Genomic DNA, 25,004 nt, shown 5'->3' with positions numbered 1-25,004 from the left:
GGAAGGGCAATGACGCTGTGAAAGGTCTGGAACACAGGGCTTAGGGGAGCAGCTGAGGGAATTGGGATAGTTCAGTCTGGAGAAGAGGCTCAGGGAAGACCTTATCACTCTCTCCAAATCTCTGAAAAGAGGTTGTGGTAAGGCTGGGGTTGGCCTCTTCTCCCATGTAACAGTGATAAGTAATGGCCTTAAGTTGTGCCAGGAGACGTTGAGAATGGACATTAGGAAAAATTTCTTCTTGGAAAGAGTGGTGATGCTGTGGCACAGGCTGCCCAGGGAGGTGGTGGAATCACTGTCCCTGGAGGTGTTCAAGAAATGAGTAGGTTTGCAACTGAGAGCCATGGTCAATGGCCATAGTGTGGGTGGGTTGAAAATTGGACTACATGATCTTAGTGATCTTTTCCAACCTTAGTGATTCTATGATTCTATGAGGAGAGTGCTGAAACACAGGAGCTATATCCCAGCAGGGGCCTTTGGAGGAGGCCCTCTGAAAGCTTTCTGCATGTTTCCGAGGATCCTGGTTCCCTCAGAGGATGCTGCCCCATCACCTGCTGTGAGTTCTGTGGACCCAGAGCGTCCTCTCAACTGTGGGGAGACAGATTTCAGCCACCACCAGCAAGGAGGCATTAGCGTTGCGTCCCACCTAGTGTCCATCCTCGTTTCTTGCTGTTCTGTAGGCCCTTTTGCTATTTTCCACCCATAGCATCTGAAATTTCTGCTGGGCATCCATGTCTGGCTAAAGACTCGCTGGAATAATTTCTGAGGAAGACAGACACACAAGTCTGTTGGCCTTGTGATTTCATGGCCTGCAGGAGCAGGAGCAAAGGGACAGAGCTGGGTGGCCATGTGGAATCACAGAAGTAACGAGTAGTAAAGAGAGATCTGGCTTACAGGTATCTATCTGTCTGCTGGTGAAGAGACAGCAATGAAAGAACCAATAGTGAGCATGGCTGTGTCAAACTTTCTGCAGCGTGAGGCTGACCCTCATAGGCTTTGTGTTCTGTGTAATACAGTCAGTGCTATTGGTCTGACAGGAGACGTGTCAAGACCTATTGGAGTTGCTAAACTCTAATAGCAATCCTATATCAGAAAAAAATAAAAACAACCCCATTTGGATTTCCAGCTATTTGGCATTCATTAGTTTTGTCCTACCATTCTTTATATAATAACACTTAGGTGCTGCTTAAGTTCCCTATAAAATATTTATTATAGTTTACCGTAAAGTCTCTGGGATGAGGGCTGTATCTTGCAGAGGATTCCTGCTGCACCTAGCACTATTTTCAACTGCAGCATCCAGGCAGTACTGCAAGCATTCATTGTACTTATCTTGACACTTTTCAAACTAAGTCCTTCCTTAATTGTGGTTATAACATAGCCAGTGTTTAAATAACACTTTTTTTTTCATCTAAAATGATCAAACAGTCACAAGCAAATAAACTTTTAAGCTGAACTTTTAACTAATGCTCGCTGTTTTGAACAATGCCTGATTCCCTATCTTTAGCCAGCTCAGAAACATGTAGCAAATAAGCAAATAAAAACTTTTTTTTTTTTTTTTTTTTCCTTAGAAATGCAGTTCGGATGTATTTTGCATGAGAAAATATTTTGTTTAGGAATAACAGTTGTAGGCATTGTCTCATACATTGTAATATTTTCCATGTGTGGCAGCTTGCTTTTCAGTGGTACAAATATGTGCAATAAGGCTAAGGATAAAAATTAATCTATCAGCTTTTGCAGCAATGCTTTTGATAGTTTCACTTGATTCCATTTTCCAGGGAATATTGCCTTCGGTTCTGTTGCTTGCAATATGTGAAGCATAATTCTTCAGGGTTCCCGAGGTTGTAGGGATCCAGTAAGAGATGACTGATGCCCCCCCGCTCACACACATACTCCACCCCACACCCACTCACCCACCCACCAGCAAAACATAATGCTGTACTATTTTTGGCAACAGGGAGCGGGCCTCCCTGTGAAAACAGAAAGCAGTGTATTTCTCAGTTACATCACTTTGCAATCTAATGCTGTGTTGTGCTCAGTGTTTTTGTGGTGATGCAAGTCTTTCTTTTTTTTTTTTTTTTTTTTTTTTTTTTTTTTTTTTTTTCTTCTTCCTTCAGCCGGTTGGATTTTCCCCATCTTACAGCACCTCGCAGGTCTCTTCTCTCAGCAGTACGTTGCCTGAGTGAGTGGAAACACACAGATCAGCTGCAGGTTTCTGTCTACAGAAACAGAGTGAAAGAGAAAGAAAAGGGTTGGGAAAGCAAAGACAAATATTGACCTGGACTTATAGAAAGACATCCAATGGCTGAATAAAGAACCCCTGTTCATGTTTTGGGATATTCTTTCAACTGGCTGGAACAAGAGCGGATCAAAAGAATGGGAAATGCCAGCAGACCCTTTAGAAGAATTGCTTATTTCTTATGCCTTTTATCTGTGCTTTTGCTGACTGAAGGGAAGAAACCAGTGAAGCCAAAATGTCCTGCCTGGTGTACTTGTACCAAAGATAATGCTTTATGTGAAAATGCCAGATCTATTCCTCGCAGCGTTCCGCCTGATGTTATCTCACTGTAAGGGCTGTAAGCATTTGGTTATTTAATTTATGATTTAAAATGAACTGGGATGTGTGCATACGGAAGGATGCTTGCTGCAGGGAGTACCTCCAGCATTCAGAATCATCAGCTAATGTGTTAAAATTGTGCTGCATTCTTGAATTCTGCTTTTTACATCTCTTTCATCTGTTTGTCTGTCTGTGTCTATGCACGAATACCATTTCATACCTGCTTCTATGCTGAAGGAAACCTGTAACATTTTTATTTAAAATATATATATATATATATTTTCAGTACTTGCAGAAATACATTTCTCTGTGATGACCAGATCGGTGTTATAACCATGCATATGTGAGACTTCATTAATATAAGGTTGTTTTTTCTTCTTTCCAGATCCTTTGTGAGATCTGCTTTTACTAAAATCCCAGAAGGGAGTTTTTTGCTCACACCATCTCTGCAGCTTCTGTGAGAAATATTTATATGATACAATTTTTGTTATGAAATGTATATGTACCCATAAATAATGAAATAAGGTTCTCAATATTATTTTGATGGGAAATAGGAAGAGAATGTTCGTTAGATGACAAAAAACAAGACTTCTAGTAATGTGAAAGATAGTGCATGTTTAATTTTTTCAAAGTCCATGTACTTGGTGTTTTGCAGGGATATCTGTTGTCAGTGCTACTTTGAATGATTGCATTCTGGAGCTTTTGGTGACAGAATGTGTGCTATCTTTATAGGATTTTAATTAATATTACAGTAGGGATTTGAGCATTGCAACAACTGTTCTTCCTGTTTCTCTCCTGCAGCACCAGGGCCTGAACACAATATAGAGCTTCCTATTTGCAACTTTCATTGCCCGTGAGCTCAGAGCCCCACAGATCAGGCCCTTCTGTTCTGTGGGACAGGTCCTGGACTCCTTTTCCATGCAAAATTGCCACTGACTTCTGTGGAAGTTTAGTCACTTCAGTGGGAGTTTTGCCTTGCTAGTGTCTCATTTTGACCATTATTTATGATTTCATGTTTTTTGAAAATGCACAGAAGTAATGAAAATTTTCTTTTAATTAAAAAAAAAAAAACAAAACAGTTATTTTAAAATCAAAGACTGTGATACATAGAAAGAGATTGCCTTTGGACATTTAAAAATTGGTTGCATTTCTATATAGGTTTTTTACAGGTTCACAGGCTTTCCTAGAAATGTGGGCATATGATTACATAATTGCCAGCTATACAAAGGTAGAGGGGGTGTAACCTGAACTGTTTATAGTGGATGTGCCACCAGCCTGAAACATATCCAGGCTGGTCTCAGAAATCTGGTGAGAAAGGCAACTTGATGTGATCAAAATCCAAATTAGACATCTGTCCTGGGCTGACTCGGCATGCAGGCTAGATGTGGTCAGAAGTGTCGTGTTGATGGATTGGAGCCCTAATGCTGTCTCGTTAAAGTGTTGGTGCACTGATAGCTGAAGCCCTGACCCTAGCTGTACTCTGCTACCTCAAGTGGAGCTGATAAGGAGGTGCAGACATACTGTACAATTTTGGATACAGGGTAAATAGGTAAATGCAGTTACTATGGAAACCTAAATGCTTTTCCGTTGTGCTTCATTCCTGAGAATATTTTCCCAGGTGGTCACTGATCACAAAAGGGACAAATTTCACGCATCCCCTGCAATGGACCTTTCAAAGAAAAGAAAAAAAGATGCACTGGTGGAGCTTGTGTCTGAAGAGGGAGTAGGACATCATCATCGTCTCTCCTGGCTACGATGTGCCACCTACACTTAGCAATCTGCTGCCAGGCAGGCGGGGATGGGCTGGGTGGAGCAGGACAGACACATTCTGGTGGTTTTGAGTCATTATAGTGCCCGAGGGTTGTAGTTCTCTGACAATGGCTTTTGGCATTTTGGTAGTGGAAATAATTTGCAAGGTCTGCCTTAGGCTTCACTGGAATGCATGTTCTCAGCCGCTGTTAATAATGCTGCAACAAAAGCTGCACTCCCAGAAAAGCAGTTTTTGTTTCCTTATGGGCTTTGACAAGTGATCTGTTAGAATGGTGCAAGCTATCCACAGACTACTTCTGCTACCTAGCAATTCTAAAAATACTGACTGCTTGTCCAGGTGTATCTCTAATGTGGGAGCCGAGCTGCTTGCAATCTTTGGGAAGGCAGAAGCAGGGCTCTATCTATGGGGCCAATACTCCAGTTTCTACGTAGGAAGGAAAAACTTCCATATTTGGCAGAAGATAGAGTAACGCAAATAAGAATATGGAAAACTATGGTTAATTAAAGGAAGTTTTAGCTTGATGTAATTATAGCTGTATTGGTAGGTTTAATTTAGCCAATGGCAAGATTTAGCAGCCTGCACATACTTTTATATAATAGTCTCTCCAGCATGCCAATCACACATTTCTGAGTGTGGAATATTCTGCTTCTATTATTCTTTACTACGGTTGTTACTGTAGTAATGGCAGTGGTCTCTGGAAAAATCATGGTCTTAATGTACTAAACGCTGCACAGCAGTCCTACATCAGGAGAGCTTTTCTTCCTGAATGGTGCAGATGGTATGATCTGTGCTCTTTGTGTGGCAACAAAAATGTGCAGCACCTACAGAGATGAGTGAAGTGCCAGCAAAAGCGTACCCGAAAAACTAGGGGGCATCTCCCTGCTCACATCTCCAGCACTTGTAGCTGTGTCTGTCAGGCAGTGTGCACAGGGTGCCCTTATAAATGGATGACACTGAAGCACATGGAGAGAAGGGAGTTAAATCATAGTGTTAGGATTCACACCTGACAGCAGCACAGCTCCTGCCCTGCAGTATGGTTCTTAGCTATCATGCAGCTGCCTTTCTCCCCACCTCAGAAGTAATTTGGTGATGATCAAGCAGAGCTGGTTCTTGAGGTCAGAAAGTGGGAGAAAAGCGACTTCGTGCATCAGATAGATGTGATACAGACACTGGGGGGAGGTAGAAGATGGGAGGCAAATGAGCTCACCAACTACTAGACCTATGCCATGATCCTGGCAATCTCTACAACAGCCAAACTATTTAAAGAGATACTACCGTATTCTCATAGCATACAAGCAGGGCAGAATGCAGAAAAATAAATATTATCCAGAGAAACCATGTCAGAAAACAGTTTCATGTAGTGAATTTACTAAACTGGTTTTCAGGTTCATGGACTTTATAAAAATACTTATTTTCTCTAAGAGAAGAATCCATTGTTACTAACAAAAAGGAAGAATTTCCTGGTTGTATTTTTGTAAAAATGTAGGAACATATTTAAAGTGAAAAAAAGTGCAGTCTGCAGTCGCCTAGCGAGAAAAACAAACCAACTGGAATTTATTCCTAATGCAGACTACAAAGGAAGAGATTAACTCATTCAGTGAATTAATTCATACTTGAAAATCTTGAATTCCTGAATGCCTAAGGATATCATAGTGTAAGTCTATTCATCCATCAGGTCCAACTTAATAAAATATAGATGTGCAACTAGTATTCCACTGAGGAAAAGTTCATCTTATTTGACAGTGCCTTACCATTTTAAGGGTGTGGCAGTTTTGAGCTGCATTAAAATGGGCAGATGCAAACATGCCTGATAATCATAAATAAAGCTGGAAAAAATCAATGCTAGTCCACTCTTAAGGGCTACAAGATTACATAAAATTAAATGTGTTGCCAGTATTTTTACTGCTAGATGGATGAAAAATACATGCACCTACTGAGAGTTATCTCCATCAAGTATTGCGTGGCCTTAGAAAAGTAGTTCTGAACACTGACTGAATTAGAATAACCCTAAGAAATTTCACATTTTTTCTCAGGAAACTCTCAGTACCCTCAGGTCAAACCCGCTCACAAGTTTAACTCCTAACTAAGGATTTTTCCTACCTGTCATCTGTGTAAATTCAACTTGATGTCTGGCTTGTAGACTAGATTTTTCTTCACATTGTCATCCAAAGTAAGTATTCAATGCAATTTGGACATCTGTAGTACTTGAACATTTCAGTGTTGTCTGAGTCTGTCCTCAGTAGGTCTTGCACAATGCCATTGTTTTATTGGCATGTTAAACCCACATTTACATCCTACAGAATTCAGTGGAATTTTATCAGATAGTGCCAGTATGCAAGATGGTGAGCTGCTGGGTCCTTCCATTGCACCAGACAATACTGCAGTGTTATAGCAGTGTGTTTTAGCCTTGTGATCCTGTAGTGCTTACATAGGCAAACCATCAGTGGAAGTCTGGCCTGCTATGGATCAGTTGAACTAAACGATCTTAGTAATCTTTCCCAACCTTCATGATTCTACGGATTGCTGAACTATTTTCTAAAGCTGCTAATAACCTAATTTGTTTTACATTTCTTCACACAGGTTGTTTACGTCCAATACTTTTGATGTTATTAGTGATGACGCTTTCATGGGCCTTCCTCATCTAGAATATTTGTGAGTGGATAACATAATTTTTCCTGGCATTATTGAATAGAGTGGGTGGGCTTCCACGTTCCAGGCACTGCTTTGACCAGAATGACTTTACGACCCATTACAGGTTCATAGAGAACAACAGCATTAAGTCAATTTCAAGAAATACTTTCAGAGGACTGAAATCTTTAATTCACCTGTAAGTAAAGTGGTTGAATATATTCTTTGGTATATTTAATATAGTAACTGAACCACTGTGTTGTTTAGTGTAGCATTTTGATATGTAGCTAGTCACATTTGTTTAAGCAATACTACTGTTCATTGGATTAGACTGCTAATCTTTGTGTTTCCACCAAAGACTTCTAATCATGATTGTGTAGATGGCTGGGACCCCAACAGCGTCCAAGCAGTGTTTGTGGTGGCAGCTTCCTTTCCTGCTTTGCACAGGGCACTGAGGCTTTCCAGCTGAGCAAGGAGGCACAGGAGAGCAGGGTGAGTCAGTCAGCTGGTTTCTGCTAAGGTGAGACAGGAGAGGAAAGCCCAGTTTGGGGCATGAAGGCAGTGATTGGCACCAAGGTGCTGTGGTGGTGAGAGCCAGAGGGGCAGTGGCAGGCCTCTTCCCATGCAAGAATCTGGCCTGGGTCCAAGGCAATATTATGGCCATCCATCCACTGAGCTGTACGGTGGATCTGCCCTTAGGCTTCAGCAGAACCAGCAAACCTACACACCTGCGCTGCACCCTGTCCCCTGCTGAACCCCGAGCAGCCTGTGATGGGAGTCTGTCATGCTCCTGGGCACCAACACCAGGGCCTGCCATTGGGCTGCCCCACCATTGTGGGCAGACCCTGCTCTCTGGGAGCTGGCACCCACAGAGGTTTGGCTCACGCTGTGTTCAGAAGGTGAAAGGCACACTGGCAACAAATACTTTTAACTGCAAACACAAGGTAGAAGCCTCATGCTCTCATCTATCAAGATATTCTGTGCTCAGGCATTTGATTTCCATCTGGCATCAAGTTTATGCATTAGCAATATTTCTGTTTTTGCAAATACAGTCCTTATTGTAAGAAAACATTACAAACATGCTTAAAGAGAAGGGGGCTAAAACATGTAGGGTGCGCCTGACATGGATTTATACACAACTCTGAGCATTTGCATTCTGCAGCATTTATCTTGGGGTGCTTGTCACAGGCAGGGGCGTGGATTCTGACCTCTCGGCCCTAGCACAATTACCTCAAGGAGGGCTTTGAAAGAGGATCATTTAACTTTTTCTTTTGTATATTTAGACATAGGAGAAAGCAGAGGTTCAATCTTAAATAGTTAATGCATAAACATAATGGTTTAATTGCAATTCATCAAACCCTTTACCACATAGTGAATGTACCATAAAACATTTCCTTTTTGGTCAGTGTAGACAAGACTAACAGCTGCCTCAAACTGTGGCTGCTCATGTGCATGAAGTTACTTACAGAATGGCTCTAGGTCTGAGGAAGGGAGACAAGAGAGGCATACAAGCAGACTGTGCACATCCTATGGGAATCCATATTAGAGGTACAGGCATAATTGTAGTATCATTAAAAAGGCAGATAATAGGATGTGGCTGGTAACTGGGACTCTATCTTCGAAATATTTATGCACATGAATAACTTTATATTCACAAATGGTTCCAGTACATTATTTATTATATTCATTTACTTATTTAGTAGCTGCTACCGCCTGTGAAAAAATTGCTTTTCCACCATAGAGTAAAGCAGTGTCTTCTCCACAGAGCGTGCAGTCCAAAAGTAACATCTTGTCTTGACTATGATGTTGATTTCACGGGACACTCCAACAGTTTCATAAGAGAATAACATATGCAAAAGATAGAACCACACTTGAGGAGCCATTGTGGTTTGCATGTGGTTGCACACACAGTTTTGGAACACTGATTTGTGCAGTGTGCTGCTATTGCACATGGAGAGCTACTCAAGACAATGAGAATTTTGCAGAAAATAATCGCAAGGGCAGCTCCATTAACAATGGAATGTGAATAGTTTAATGTGTTTGTGGACCTACTCCCCACCCTTTGGGGGAAATTGTACTTACATATTAAGAATAATCATTGGTATCCTGAGGCATTTCTCATTTAAGAAACAGGAGAGTGTTTGTGATACATAAAGTATAATGAAAAGAAACACAGTAAACAAGCACAGAAATTAGTTCCATGGAGTTAGAGAAGAATACCAACTTTGTTCTGTTTATTCTGTTCATTTCCTTTTCACAATATAAGTTTTGCAATACAGTAAGCTATCCAAACATTTGTATTTTTATTATGCAATTATCTTTGATAATTACAGCGTGTCCTTTTTGTAAAATAGAGCCATCTACTATTTGTTATGCAACACACTTCATTTTCTGTTTAGGGTGGACTGAGGAAAAGAAAACACAGTTGTGTCTTTCGACTAATTTTAACTCAACGTTAAAACCTTACCATTAGGATAGGGAAATAATTTCTATATTTCTATATTCCACATATCATTTCAATTGCCTTTCTTTCAGAATTGCAAGTGTCTGTAAGCATAACTGCATGTTTGACTCAACCCTTACTTTCTTATTACAAAGCAAATACCAAAAAAGCAGCATCTAGACAAGTTAGCGTTTCGTAACACACAAGCATGCTTTTTAACACTGGAATATAAAATGCAAAGTTTTCATCCAAAAGCTGGCAAATGCATAAACCTTGTATAAATTTTTCTGTTAGTCAGATTCCTGTGGTAGCGATGAACCACTGTTATTTCCAAGGGCATTGCCCCTTTTGGTTTGATATAATCCAAGTCATAAAGAAAATATAGGGCATTTTCTTGCAAGTCAACTTAGCTTTATTCACATGAGTTATCTGACTTTGAAAGAATTTTTTCTGAGTGTAACCTTAAGCATAAGGGAAGCACATGATCCATACACCAAAGTGTTGCAATCATATCTACTTTGAGAGCTGGGAAACTAGGGGGGTCCATTAGACCCCCGTATTACTATCCTAATTGGGAAAAGTACACTGTTTTTAATGAGGCAGATAACCCACTAGGTCTAGGCCTGTTCTTCAGTTCAAACATGTGCCTAAATATCTTTGCCTGGCAAAAGAAATTGTAGTTAATAAGTAATTTTTGTATGTCTAACTAAAAATAGAAAAGGTTCTAAGAGTTACTAGCTACACATTCTAACTGGCATATTAAATTAGAATGATTTCTTTCCATTTTCATTTCTTTTCATAAGAGAAATAATTTTGTTAATCAAAAGAGACGTGAGCTGTACACTATTGAATTATTCTTTTCCTGGTGTGCCCTCGGTGACATTCAGAGAACACAGACCTTTGGTGGACTTACAGAGATTTTTCCATCTGAAATATAATACATTCCTTGTTTAAATGCTGCTCGCATTTCCTCCTCACCTTACTAGCTAGAATACTCAATGCATTTAAGGGAGCTTTCCCAACATTAAAAATTGAGAATTAACACTTTTTTTTGCTGGTCTCACACATACATACTTACATACACCTATTCTGGGAAAGAAATTCTTGTTGATCAGCAATTTCTCGTCTATCACTGCATCTTTCTTAAAATTATGAGCTAAGCCTAAATCCAGTACAATGAAATCTGACATTAAGATTTAACTTCCAGAAGAGAGAAAAGAAAGTGGGAGGTTACAGTAATATGAACACTGTGTATTGGTATCTTCTAAGGAAAACATTAGTAGATCCAATCATGACTAATTGTTTTAAAATAATGGTGTTGGCAAAACACCAGAGGTGACTGTACTTGTTACTCTGCTGCGTGAAGTACTGTGAATGCTATAAGGCTGCTGAAGAGTCAGAAAGCAGGAGGAGTCAGGGGGTTTTAGTGGAAGAGAGTCACAAAGTAAAAGAGCTAAATGCTGAAGAATAGTAGGGTTCTTTACCTAAAGGGGAAAAAAAAAAACAACACACAAAAACAAATAATCAACCAGAACAGTATTAATCCTTGCAAAAAATGTCTAATTTCATGAGCTAGCACTGATATTGAAGTATCTTCTTTTACAGGAGTCTCGCAAATAATAATCTCCAATCGCTTCCAAAAGACATATTCAAAGGCTTGGATTCTTTAACAAATGTGTAAGAAAGCAATTAATTAATCTATTAATTTTACTAAAAATATAAAGAGATTTTTTTAGAGGACATTCTGAGTAACCATTCAAACCAATAGCTGGTAATGGGATCTTATTACTGGGTAGAGAATACACAGGATGGGTAGGCTTGATTTTTGGCTGGTGTTATTGATCAGTTATTTTAATTTGGAATATTTGACTAGTTATGAAGATATGTGATGCTGTTTGTACTTGTGTAAGAGATCTGCATGTTCATTAAAATGGTGAATAAGAAGGAAACGTCCTAAGGGATGCATGAGAGAACATGACGTGAGGAGAGGGTGGAAGAGATTTAATGGAAGTGATATATCTATGTCCAAATAAGTTCTGGGAAAGCTTTCTTTTATCACAAAAGCATAAGTGTTTTAGTAAGTGCCTCATTTCATACTAAATTTAACTGAAAACAAAAGCAAAACACAAATTTGTTCGAACATACAGCTTAGATACCAATAAAAGTACAAAATATAGATAAACAAATAAACCCTATGATTGCTTCGCTGAAGTATGTTCTGTTCACAACATACCAAATTATGGTTCACCTGATTTGGGATAAGGAGAGCAGAACATGCATTCTGCTCCTGGCACGAACAAGGCAAGCTGGATTCATAGCGGCAGTAGCAGGTTGTAGAGATGGTCAGTATGTCCTACATCACTGCTTGGCATGACTGACTGTAGCCAGCTGGTGACACAGTCAAGTCCTGGCACTTGCCCATTCTTGTCCATACTTTCTGAAATCTGACCAAAGACAGCTGTAAAGAACTGAACTCCTTTGCTTGTGTCTCCTAAACCTGTAAATCCAAAGGAGTACATCCAAAAGAGATAGCAAATGCTGACTGGCTGACCGTCGGGGTGCATTAATTTCTGTTTTATCTAGAATGTTCATACTGAGAAAGGGTAATCCCAAGGAACAGCTTCCCCAAACATGGGGCAATCAGTTTGGTAGGCCTTCGTGAAACTCCAGACTTGAGGAAATCAACAAGAACTTCCTACTGATTATCAACTTAAGCTCTCCTTAATAGAATTAAATCTGTGTGTGTTCTGATATGTGGATTTAACTGTAGGTCAGGAAAAATTAATCCAGGAAGCCATCAACTGAGAATAAGCAAGAAAGCACATATTTAACAGGAGCCCAGCTTGTTGTTGTCATGCAAGGAGAAAAACAGCAGCTGACTATTTATTTCCAATGCATGATTTATTTGTTCTAGAGATCTTAGAGGCAATGCATTTAATTGTGACTGCAAACTGAAATGGCTAGTGGAGTGGCTGGGCAGCACCAATGCAACTGTTGAAGATATTTACTGTGAAAGTCCACCAGAATACAAGAAGCGCAAAATCAATAGCCTCTCCTCAAAAGAATTTGATTGCATTATTACAGGTAATGTCCTTCAAATTATATACATTTGGTAAAGTCAAAGCTGTATCATTTTTATTCTAGGGTCCATTTTGCAGGAGGTCTACATGCTGGCTGGAAGTTTCACTAAAATCACTGTGAATTGTCTGCAGGTGCAAGTCTGACACAGGAAGCACTGAGGATTTGGCACACTGCAGCTTCTACTCAGACTTTAATATGAAGGCTATGAAGAACCAGGGCACAAAATTACACTTTTTTTAGTTGAGAAAGATTGAAAAACAGATTACAGTGCTCCTTTATCATCAGGAAAATTGGACTAGTGATTAAATACTGTAATTTGTAATAAAATGTTATCTGCTAAGCAAATGTTCTTTCAGTATAGTATGGAACGTAATTTTCATATGTTTTGTGCACTTTTGCAGAATTTGAAGTTTTTCAGTCCCTGCCATATCAATCTCTATCAGTAGATACTTTCTCATACATGAATGATGAACATGTGGTTATTGCACAGCCTTTCACTGGAAAATGCATCTTTCTTGAATGGGACCATGTAGAAGTGATGTTCAGGAATTATGACAACATTACAGGTATGAGCATTCCTCACCAAATAACACACTGTAACAGCTAATTAAAAAGAAAAAAGCAACGCTAACCCTGTCTTTTACTTTTCTTTTATAGGTACTTCAACTGTTGTGTGTAAACCTATAGTTATTGAGAGTCAGCTGTATGTCATTGTTGCACAGCTGTTTGGAGGCTCCCACATATATAAAAGAGATATTTTTGCTAATAAGTTCATAAAGATTCAAGATATTGAAATCCTTAAAATCAGAAAGCCCAATGACATTGAAACTTTCAGGATTGCTGAAGACTGGTATTTTGTTGTTGCAGACAGTTCAAAAGCTGGTTTCACCACTGTTTACAAATGGAATGGGAATGGATTTTATTCCCATCAGTCTCTGCACGCCTGGTACAGAGATACTGATGTGGAGTTTCTTGAAATAGCCGGCAAACCGCATTTAATTCTGTCAAGTAGTTCCCAAAGACCTGTAATATATCAATGGAACAAAGGAACAAATGAATTTGTTAAGCGTTTTGATATCCAGGATATGGAAGATGCATATGCGGTGAAACATTTCAAAGTGAAAGAGGATGTATACATTTGTTTAACAAGATTTATTGGGGACTCTAAAGTAATGAAATGGGGTGGTTCAGCATTTCTGGATTTACAAAGAATGCCATCCCGAGGGTCAATGGTATTCCAACCGCTCCAGATACGTAATTATCAATATGCCATTCTCGGAAGTGATTATTCTTTCACTCAAGTCTATTATTGGGATGCTGAGAAAGCAAAATTTGTGAAGTTTCAAGAATTAAATATACAGGCACCAAGATCTTTCATACATGTCTCCATCGATAAACGAGATTTTCTCTTTGCTTCCAGTTTTAAGGGAACTACACTGATTTATAAACATGTCAGAGTTGACTTAAGCGCATGACACTCATAAATCTGAGGTTACATCAGACTTTCTGCCGTAAGTGGACAAAATGAACTAAATGCATGATGACTCTCTTATCTTACTTCCAAATGAATGCCTTTAAAAGTTGAGATTGCTAGAACAAAGTATTACTAGTATCTTCATCTTTAATTGTCAAGTCTAGTGATGTTGGAAGTTGCATTTTTTAACAAAAAGAAATTAACTGTTCTTTGCATCCACAGTATGTAAATATGTGTGCAACTGCATCTGTTGCTATAAAGAATATTAAGATGTACTTTTCCATTTATTTATTCACCTGTTTGAAACAACTGCCAAATAAAATGTTTACATTTTGTGTCTTTCACATTCCAAATATTATTTTCAGGTGATACTTTTTATTTGTGTATATATTATACACATACAAGATAAACTGGAGAAGGTGTATTGCCCAATTCTGAGTTGTACTGCATGGAAGATGCACAGAATATCAGGTAGGTTTTGTGTATAATTGTGTGTAAGCTTTTGATGCAAATGCAGCGTAGAACTTCAATCCTACTAGCAGTCACCTGGACACATCATTGTATTTATGTGAAGCTTCACTGGTTCAAATTGGCTTCCACCTAGAAAAGTAGGATTCCATTCTATAGATCTGGCTGTAGGATGGGGCTTTGTACTGTTCATAGTTGGAAGTAACAGATTGTTGAAAAAAATTACAGAGAAATCAACAGAATAAATCTGATGTAAAGGTCTTTCTCCACCTCTGTACGCTGAAGCAGCACAGAATGAATCTCTGGAATGACATTTGGGCTGTCACTGTGCTGAAAGCTAAAAGCACAGCTTATTTTGCAGCTAGCATCATTTCTATATCTGAGCTGTGACACATCACTTGCACGAATTCTGTGTATCCTTGTCAAGTCTTTCAATTGTAATCACAATTATTTAGTTTTCACTGAATTTCTTCTTTATTGTGAACGAGGGTAGGGAAAGTGAAGTCATCTGGTAAGAGGTATGCCTGAGATTTCAGGAATTTTGAATGTGGCAAAACAAACTCCATTAGTGTAACATCTGAACCTCTAGGGCATCTGCCTATGTGTGTTAAGTTACACCGAGTCTAAGTTTGTCATGAAAATCCATCACACTCAAAGTTTAAATAGCCTTTTGTTTACATACACCCAGTGCATCACCTGTGAGAAATCAGCACTTGCTGCAGCTCAGGAAGAGAACTCAAATTCATTTTAGCTACTTTTGCACTTCACTTGAAGTTATTGAGCCTTATGCTTCAATGCCATCTTTAAAATACACATTAAAATACCATGTATGTTTGTTTGTATTTCTAACATTTCTAGCACTCACAGACATTGATTGGCCAATAAGATTTGTACTATGCTCATCAGCTAGTGATGTAAGCTGATCTGGTGAGCCAGCAGGCTCCCCGTATTTATGAAGACTCTAAAATGACTATTTCAGCCTCAGTAGCTTTTCCTTTGCTGATGGTGCTGCTATGAGCAGTTGCTAGTGCTGCAGGCAAGAAAGACACATAATATGTAAGAAGCCAGTTCTAAACATCAGGCTTCTATGATAAAGAATAGTTTTTTACATTCAGTGTTATTAGAAAAGAAAAAAATCATATGTGAACAATGCTACTCTAATAAGCTAATTTTTTGTGCCTTTTTATCCGTAGCTGCTTATGCTCTGGTCAGTATTTGACTTAAAACTACTCACTGTGTATAAATCTGTGACTAGAAAGATTTAATATTGCACAGTTATAAGCACCAGCAAGTTTTTATTAGCACATAACATTTCCAAAATCCATTCTGATAATGCATCACTGGACAGTTTTCAAGTTCTTAGCTTTCATATGAGTGTGATTTTCAGCCCCAGATCAATCCAGATAATCTCTCTTATTACTTGTGTATGTCAGCTGCACAATGTTGATTGCCAGCTCAGCTTGTCTGTCTCTTCAATCTACCTTGCATGGCAGAAGGATGATCTACAATACACCAGAAAGCTATGAAGTGTTCATTTTATCTTTTGTTTCGGTCTTTTCCTCAATAACCTATTGAACTATGTGCACTGACTTTGTTCCGATTTCTCCCATTATACTTGCCTACATGCATTCTCTATCCTCTCTATATTCTCTATCAGTTGTATAAGTAATGGCAAAATGGCTATATATATCTTTCCCATTATGGACATACTGTGGACGTCTGGTTGAGTTTTAGTGGATTCAGATAGCCCTGCTAATCTTCTACCAACATTCACTTACAAACATAGTTTGAAATCTATGCCTTATATGTTGCCTCACAGTCCTGCTTGAGAAGGTTGGTTCCTGGAGTTGTATTTCAGACACAACCTGATACAAGCCCTGTGTGATAGTATTGCTGTATTTTCCCAAATTAACCTTTTCTGAAATTCTATTATGGATTTATGGGAATTCGCTGTTATTCCTGGGCTTAAAGGAAGAGCTGAAAATCTTGCAGGAGTATGAGCCCCTAGAATTTTACATTCAAGATACAAGGGAAACCAGCCATGGAGTTGTACAGGATGATATGGGATTTAAATATGGGATCCCATATTTATTTAGTATGTAACTATGTTATCAGTTTGGATGGTCCTTCACAAAAATTTTACCTGTGGTGAAGTGCTCATAATTCAGGAAGTCCTTAATGTCAATGTCGTTTTTGGAAGGTCAATTAATCACTGTAAAATGCTGAATCTAAATCTATTCTCTTCTGAAAATCACTCTCTACAGGCTGTTTATGTCAACCGGAGTCTCACAGGGACTACAGATGATTCAGTATTGTGCAAGTATTGCATTTCATTGCACCACAAAAGGAATTGGGGTATTTTTAGAACACGGATCACGGTAGTTAATCCTTAATGTAGAAAAGTGTAAAGACTCATTAGGTGGTTCCCTGTGCTGTCTCTTCCCAGCTTCCGAGCTTGGATAGTTTAACATCTCTGAGCATAAGGCCATACCCCACCCTCGCTCTGTGCTCAGAATTCCTTCTGGTATCAGTGGGAGTCTCAAACAAAAAACTGAAATAAGACTTCTTATCATATCCTTATACTTTTTCAAAATGCTGTTTCAAAACAAGTCCCTTCCTTAGAGCACAGGTGTTACCTACAGCTGCCTGATTTTCTTCTGTGGTTGTGATGGATTTTCTAATGTTCCTCATTGTTCTGTTTATGACTAAGAGTATGTCAAGTATAAAAGTACTACAGAAGACAGTATTGAAGGTTGTTAATGGATGCTGCTGATCCTCAATACTGCTACGTCATGTTTATATCCAAGGAGCAATTGTTGATGAAATTGTATTGTATTCCTACAACCACTTGACTATAACTTTAAAGGAGCACAAGTATAAAAAAATGTATGCTCCTCTGCTCTGAGAGTGATGTAAAAATACATTCAGAATATCTGATTCTACACTGTGCATAGCTTTTTTTCTCTGTTGTAATGTCTAGGACTTAGAAGTCTCCATTTCTACTTATTTCCCATTAAAAAGCACATTATAACATGCACTCTCCCCCCCTACATTCACTAAGGTGAACAAAGAGAAGTAGTGACAAACTGTAGTATTTAGTAATCTCTGCAGCAACATTTTAGTTATAACTGCTCCTAGTTCTTCCATTTCAAGGGAATATTTTCCTTACCATTGAAGACACAATGCATTCCCTCTCGGTGGGGAGGGAACCCCCCTGAGGCAATCACCCCATTCTTGTGGCATGCAGTAAAAGACTTATTGCCCCACATTCACGACCTTTGCTTGTGGAACAGCCTTTTGCTTTTGGCACCTCTCTGTTGCACACAGTGAATCCCAGCCATGGAGCCACGACTGGAGAACATGCTACCACCCACCAAAATGCCAGGGTAGAAATTAATCCAGGTTCAGCAGAAGGAAAAACCCAAACCCTCCCCTGCGGCACAGCATGCTTTCTCTGTGGTTTGTTAATACACACTTCAAACATGTGCAGCTACCTTTCACATGGCCGCAAGCCCTCTCCTCCCACACTTGCTCTGCAGAGTTGAGCATGGCTGTGTAGCTGTGATTCAGACTCCTGATCAAGACAGCCAAATGGGTTGTTGTGGTCAGGAACTGACCTATAGAAGTGTAGATCTTGGGGAGTTCCATCTCCGAAGACTGAGCTGCAGTGCCAGACCTGCTGCTAATGGGCAGGTTTTCTCCATTAGGTTTTGCTCTGAATTCTGACAGTGGGTGTTGGAGGCATGGGCTGTTTATAGTTTGCTTAAACAAAGTGCTCAGAGGCAAACCTATGCCACAGGAATTTGCCCAGTACAAAGACCACCAGCGCACCATATAGAAGCAGCGTTATATTTGTGCTCTGAGACTCTGAATTTCTCCAATTAGTCACGCTGGTGTAATACTTCTGTCTCCAAATTTGTTACAGCAGGGACTAATTTGCCCAAATATGCATATTCCTATTAACTCAATAGTTTATTTATTCTCCAAATAAGTTGAAGTGGATAATGGTTATCAGTATGTTACTGCCCCAATCTCCAATTCAAGAAATCAAGTTCTGGATTCTCCAAAGTTGCTTTTAACTCAGCCTTGTTTTATGTCTCCTACCAAATTATTTCAATTGGAAGAGGACTTTCTGACCTATTCACACTTCCTGCTTGAAGGCCTGGATAGCGACAGCAGTCTGTTAGCAAGTTGTCAACCTGCCCAGATGGTGAGCATCCAAGAATGCTGAAAGAGCTGAAGAATAAACAGGCCAGCCTGCTAAGAATACAGTCTCTCATTAAAAGCCATTTATGTGCAAAAGAACTGGAAGTAACAAATATCATGTCTATTTTTATTAAAAGTTCATGGGATAATGAGTGGAGTTTCAGACCAGAAAGATCCATGTTTGTATCTGGTCAAATATCAGGAATGGTAATTGGAAAATTGGCATGTAAAATGTCAGGAGAAAGTAGATAACACATGGGACAGGCTGGCTAGTGAAGTTCGGGGTCCATAAATGCAAAATGGTTTTCATAGGAAAGAAAGGTTCACAAGCTCTAAAATTAGCAGTTAAGAAAAACAACTTGACATCATTGTGAGCAACTCAGCAAGAAACTGATCCCACTGCACAGCTATAGGAAAAAGCAAATCATGTTACATGTACAGAACAGTAAGGAGAATGCAACATTGCATGCTATGGCAAATCAGTGCTGTTGCCTTATCTGAGATACTGCACGCAGTACTAATTCACTCCTCTCAGAAATGCACTGCAGAGCTGCCAGGGACTCGGAGAAGTGTGGTGGGACTCACTGAAGCTATGGAACAGGATAACATCTGATTCTGGCAAACCCCAAGCCACAAAAGGAAACAATTTCCCTCAAAAAATAAAAATGTGACATTCATTGCAGTAGGCGGCTGTTGAGAACAAAAGCGTGAAATTTAGAAAACAAAGTCCATCAGCTACACAGACTGAGTGTATAAAAATTGTTACTCTCCTTTTTTTAGTAGTTAAAATAATTTCTAATTACTAGGGAAAAGGAGGTCCCTTGCACTCTGCCAGAAGCATCTGGCTGTAGCCATTTTAGACGACAGCATAGCCAAGCATCTGGATTATGAGTCTGCTTCAGTATGGCATTTACTATTTTCAGTCCTTGAGGCACACGTTGCTCAGAAATTGGCTCAACTTTGCTGAGATTTGCAAAATAAAATACGTAAAACGTACATATGCCTGCCAGCAGCATTTACTACATGGAGAACAGGAGCACTGGGAAAATCTGGGAGATACCAGAAAGGTATGCTTGGAGGATGGCAACAATGAGAACATTTTGGCAAACTATTTGCAAGTGCTTAAAAATGTAATTGCACAACTTTGGCTGGCTTCAGCCATGCAAGTCCTGACAGACAAAGGCTCCCTTGGGAAAAACAGAACTCAGTCTGCTTATAAGCTTATAGGAGCGGAAAATAGAACTGCAGAAAAGTATATTTTGGAAGAGCAGGTAACAGCATTGTTCCGTAAGGGAGCAATTTGTGGAATACAAGAACAGACCACCAATTATAGAAAACAAACAAACAAACAAAAGAAAGAAACAAAACAACAAGGAAATAAATAACACCAGGAACATTTCAAACAACTGTGACATTTGAAAATCCCATCCTGCTTCCTTTTCTCCTTCATATACAGTAATGCAATGATTCCTCAATTCTGGACACATTGTAAATGTGTTGCTCAGGAGAAAGAAAGGAATAAAATGGGCTAAGTTGGAACAGAATCAACAGTTTGTGGTCAGGAAATCTGCTTGTTTTTGGAAACCTTAATTGCACCTGTGAGTGTCTAAATTTTCTGGTGTGTAGAACACTACTGAACAAAGAACATATTTTCAATGTTTATACATCTGAAGGCTTCCTGGATTACAAACTGCAACCACCACTGAAAAATCCACTGCTTTAAATAATCCATATGCACTGGCATTGGCCCAATCTTGAACCCTACCTTCAATTTGTCCTTACCATTATTTAAGATAACAGGAACTCCTTCAAATGAAGCTCCTTTGAGGCTGGAACTAAGACAAAGATCTGGCACTGCAGCAGCTAAGGGAGCTCTGCCTTTCTGTGTGGGGATCTGGAATACATCAAACCATAGCAGTAGTATGATAATCATGTTGCGCTAGCTCAAACCAAATAGGAAATGAATGTTTCTTCCAGAATTACAACTTATTTGAGAATTTCAGTAAAGTTATTTTGAGAGCAGTGACATTATCAAAGGACCATGGAATAAGAAAAATGGAAGCTGATTTCAATTACTTCTCAGAAAATCCTACTGTTGGGTGGTTGTGGCTGTTGTCTGAAAGTATGCATAAATGCAACTAAGTAAAATTGAAGAATAATCAGTTAATTCAATGACTAGAACTGCAGTTTGGCAAGACTGTTACTGTGCTACACTGGTATCAGTGCATACAACCAGAGCTCTCCTGAGCCAGTGAGCTCACAAATTTTATTGCTCTGAGAACACCTTCATATTCTTCCTGTGCAAGCAGCATGCAGCCCGCAGGCTGCCCTGGAAGAAGGGTGCAAGCTGTGCGTGTTCTCTGTAGCAGTGGTTTCCTTGCAATGCAGTCACACACCAGAGGCACTGCTGCCAATGGAAGGACAACTCAGCAGGATCTGATGTCACGGCTCTTTTATTTCAGAGCATTCACAGTTTCACTGAGTTTTTAGAAGCAGTAATCAGCTTGTATGCATCATCAAACCCAAGTTTGCATTGTGTCCACTTGCTGGGCAGCCAAGGACAGCTTGCAGAGTTATTAGACTGCAAAAGCTTGCTCAGCTCATTCCTGAGGGGCTGCCACACTGGCACTGTTAGCAGGATCTGGGCTAGCTGAGGTTACAAGGACATAAAAATAGCCATTCTGAGATAGAGCAGGGTTCAGTGCCCTGCCCACTTGGCCAGAGGAGATGCTCACAACAGAGCATAGGAAACCCGGCACAGTGATATCCCCAGATACCCTCTCAGCCTCCAGCAGGGAAGGGAAAGAAACCAGGCTGCTTGCCTTGCTGAAGCAAGCGTTCTTGTGGACAGCAAAACCCCTCCAATTAGGTATATTACGTGTGCATGGGAATGGGAATGATAGGGGTTATTTTTCAGTAATGGGGAATGCTGTTATGCATTGCAGCTCCTGGAGGTAATGAAGGAGCACTGGTTTTACTTTTCAAAAACAGAAAGAAAACAAAAAAGATCCATCTGACTTTGATGAATGGAAAGGGTTTTAAAACCCTTTGGTGTTGCCAGGCTTTCTGTCTATAACGGCATTTGATGGAGTTGCATTTCAGATTGTTTCCCTTTGAAAATGCTGGTACAAGCAAATGGAAAGGAGCAGGCATTGTTCCACCAGGTTAGGACAAGAGGTGAACAGGCTGAATCATAGTGTTTTATATGTAAAATATAAATATGTCTTATATGTGCAACATATATTATTCATATACATATATACACATGCTAGAGTCCCAACACAGCAATATTGATCCCATCACCTGTGACAACGGTATGTGCAGTGCGTGTAATTTTGTCCTGGGGGAAAGCAGAATCCAAGGAAGAATAATTTCCTTCCAGTAAGGAATATAAGCAAATGCTCAGTAATTCATAAGAGATGGAAGTGAAGAAGTTTCCCCCTTCCTGCCCTGCAGAGCAGCCCCAGGCAAATAGCTCACAGAATAGGAGATGTACGAAGTGTAAGTGACAAGAAATGAGACTGATTTAATAGTTCTCTGCCTTGCCACAAAGATAAGCTGCATGTTCAGTCATTCCTAGTGGTGGAAAAAAATCAGTTCAGGTGACAATGAAAAAATATAATTGAACTAATTATCTTCTCCTAACTGCCACAAATGCCATTATAGAAAAAAACAGTGGCAATTTTAAGCAATTTCCATTTTCCTCCACTTCTCTTTGTGAGTACCAACACCCAATTGCTCAGATCAGCTTCTGCTGTTTGATTTCTGCACTGCACTGCCTGCCAGAAAAGAATTCTCTGGAAAATCACCACAAATTTCAAGTTACATAATCCAGTTCTGGGTACCCTTTCTTTTCTCTCCATGAAGAAGGAAGAAAACATTTCATTTTTTTTTTCTCCTACAAATTCTCTCAGTAATTTAGGAAGACCATGTATTTAATATTCTGTTAAACTTCTATTCAAGCATGTTGCAGAACAATAACCGATATCTACCGCCTACTCCTGCTTTCTCTATCTATAGTTCAAAGAATATCTGCCCTTCCTTCCTTCAAGACCTTTGGCTTTGATAGCTTATATAACACCTGCTGCATGTGAGTGGCAACATGCACTAAACAACAGGACAAATTCCGAGGCAATTCCCAATAAACTCCCCCAAGAGAGATGAAAAAAACAAGTCATCAAAATTGCCAAACATGATTTTTTTCAAAGGATCCAGAAATTGGGATGGAGCTGGGAAATAATTTTAAATGGGAAAAATGTTGGGCGCTGACAGAGTCAACATGTTAAATTTAGTTATTTCCAAACTATAGCATTCATTTCAGAAATGTCAAACTGTCTGTTGGTGCTGTTTTCTGTAGAAAAGCTTTTAATTCTCTACCCAGAACAAAAACTATGAAATAAAAAATAAACAAAGGAGAAAAATTGTGTATAGAAACACTTTAGTAGCTCCTAAATTAAAGGAAGCATTTGGTGTTGGGCCTAGCAAAAAGTTTTAAATTGATTATAAAGAAGCTGCTTGTTTCTCTCCATTAGATTTATGATTTTTGAAGTGAAAGTTTAAGCAGCCTCCAGACCATTTCTTTGAAATTAAAGCTTCACTGTTTACCCAGCACTAACTTTAAATACCATGTTTTGTCTACATTTAGGTCTATCAAAAACTCTGCTCCTGCTATACTAAACACAGTGTTGCACCCACTCCTCTCTCCCCATAATCACTCACTATTTTTAGACTACTTTCTTAGTTCAGACACAGTACTTTTCAAACACTGGAGAAGCACCCACCCAGGGGAATGCACACACAAACACTTGTACAGTCTCTTGCTCTCTTTCATACATCAAATTCCATCACTACCTTTTTTTTCAGGATTCCTCATTTTTTTGCTTATTTTCTTTTACTTCACCAGGCATTTTTGTATGAACTCAATGATTTTACTTTCTGTGAGTAAAGAGTCATCTGAAAAGAATAAAGTTTTATTTCATTTTATAGCTAACCTCATATTCCTAGCAATATCACTTCACACCCAAAAGTCCAGTGAGGGAAAGGGAAGGTGCCAAAGTTGCAAGCTCTTTACTGCTGAAACAGCCCCAATAAACAACTGAAAAACGAACGAGAATTACTGTGTTACATTGAATCTACCTTCTAGTACAAAAAAGCCACATACGCTTTTCTGGAAAATGGTTATTATATGGGGTGGATGAGATAACTTCAACCAAACAAATGAAGCAGCATGCCAGAATAACACCATACACATTTCTTTTGCCAGAAAGGAGATTTTTTTAAATTCAGACTTTCACATCGTTGCTTTTCCAAATTTATATTCAAAATACATAGGCTTTAACAAGGAAGTAGAACTGTAGCCTTGACAGTGCACATTGCAACAAACACTGCTAGTTCTGAACAAATAGAAATTGTGCCCAGTACCTTCCCTGTGTCACAGTATAATCTAATGATTTGGTGTTTACTTGTCTTCCAGCGTGCTGATTAAATCCCTGACAAATTAAATTTCAACCACATTGATTTGTCAGCGGATAGTATAGCGTGTCTATCACAGTAATATTATTTTTGCTTTGAAGAGGGATTATCAAGACTCCAGAGGCCACACATAACCCTGGAGAAAGCGGATTCTGTCTCTCTCTGAAATATTATAAACAAGATTTATTAACAAAAACCACATGCACATTTCCAGAGTCCTGCAAAGTCAGGCAACACCAAATCCAACTTCCTGATGGTTTTGCTTTGAAAGGATTTGGGGGATATATTTAACCTCCTCTGTACAGAATCATAGAATGGCTGAGGTTGGAAGGGAACTTTGAGGTCATCCAGTCTGACCCTATGCAGGGCCCTCCAGAGTCAATGGCCCAGGACTTTGTCCAGACAGCTTTTAAACAGCTCCAAGGGTGGAGTCTCCACTACCTCCCCAAGCAACCTATACTGGCATTCCATCACCCTTATTGTCAAAAAGTGTTTTCTGATGTAAAGACAAACCCTCCTGTGTTTCAGTTTGTTTCCAATTGCTCCCCAGGCTTCTGTTCAGACCCAAATTCTCCCAAGGATTTTGTATAATTCATAAATCAATTTGAGTTCAGTTTTAGCTTTTCTCTCTCTGTACAAGTCTTGGCCTCCCACTAAGGTCTCTTAGGTTTGGTGAGGCAGAGCTGTTTCCTGACCAACAATAAACAGAGTTTATTAATGATCATCCCAGTACTTAGCTATAAGCATTCACATTGTTAATCCAACATGAATAAAATCATTTACTTGTCCCAACAATTTCCAGTCCAGCTTTTCTTGAATAAATATTTATCTATAATGAGGTATTATAGGTTTATGTACACATATACATCAACATTTTACATAAACATATAAACAATAGTAATATGTATTG

At 39.3% G+C, this 25,004-nt stretch overlaps 1 protein-coding gene across 5 annotated transcripts in view; it reads left to right on the top strand.

Annotated features, from left to right (window-relative positions):
- Positions 1 to 14,292, top strand: part of LGI1 (leucine rich glioma inactivated 1) — a 31,879-nt gene extending 17,587 nt beyond the window's left edge. Inside the window, exons 1-9 of one of the 5 annotated variants that reach the window (XM_048944115.1) lie at positions 2,463 to 2,570; positions 2,937 to 3,008; positions 6,356 to 6,492; positions 6,903 to 6,974; positions 7,078 to 7,149; positions 10,999 to 11,070; positions 12,308 to 12,477; positions 12,876 to 13,040; positions 13,132 to 14,292. In XM_048944115.1, coding sequence (XP_048800072.1) covers positions 6,949 to 6,974; positions 7,078 to 7,149; positions 10,999 to 11,070; positions 12,308 to 12,477; positions 12,876 to 13,040; positions 13,132 to 13,949 — 1,323 coding nt within the window. In that variant the 5' untranslated portion in view covers positions 2,463 to 2,570; positions 2,937 to 3,008; positions 6,356 to 6,492; positions 6,903 to 6,948 and the 3' untranslated portion in view covers positions 13,950 to 14,292. Of the gene's footprint in view, positions 1 to 2,111; positions 2,571 to 2,936; positions 3,009 to 6,355; positions 6,493 to 6,902; positions 6,975 to 7,077; positions 7,150 to 10,998; positions 11,071 to 12,307; positions 12,478 to 12,875; positions 13,041 to 13,131 lie in introns of those variants that run through there. The other 4 variants (XM_048944116.1, XM_048944112.1, XM_048944114.1 and 1 more) reach the window with 4 other exon arrangements.
- Positions 14,293 to 25,004: the final 10,712 nt, after the last annotated feature.

This window comes from Lagopus muta, chromosome 5 (assembly GCF_023343835.1).
Source record: "Lagopus muta isolate bLagMut1 chromosome 5, bLagMut1 primary, whole genome shotgun sequence".
NCBI classification, from domain to species: Eukaryota; Metazoa; Chordata; class Aves; order Galliformes; family Phasianidae; genus Lagopus; species Lagopus muta.
This window is presented reverse-complemented; position numbering and strand designations above follow the sequence as displayed.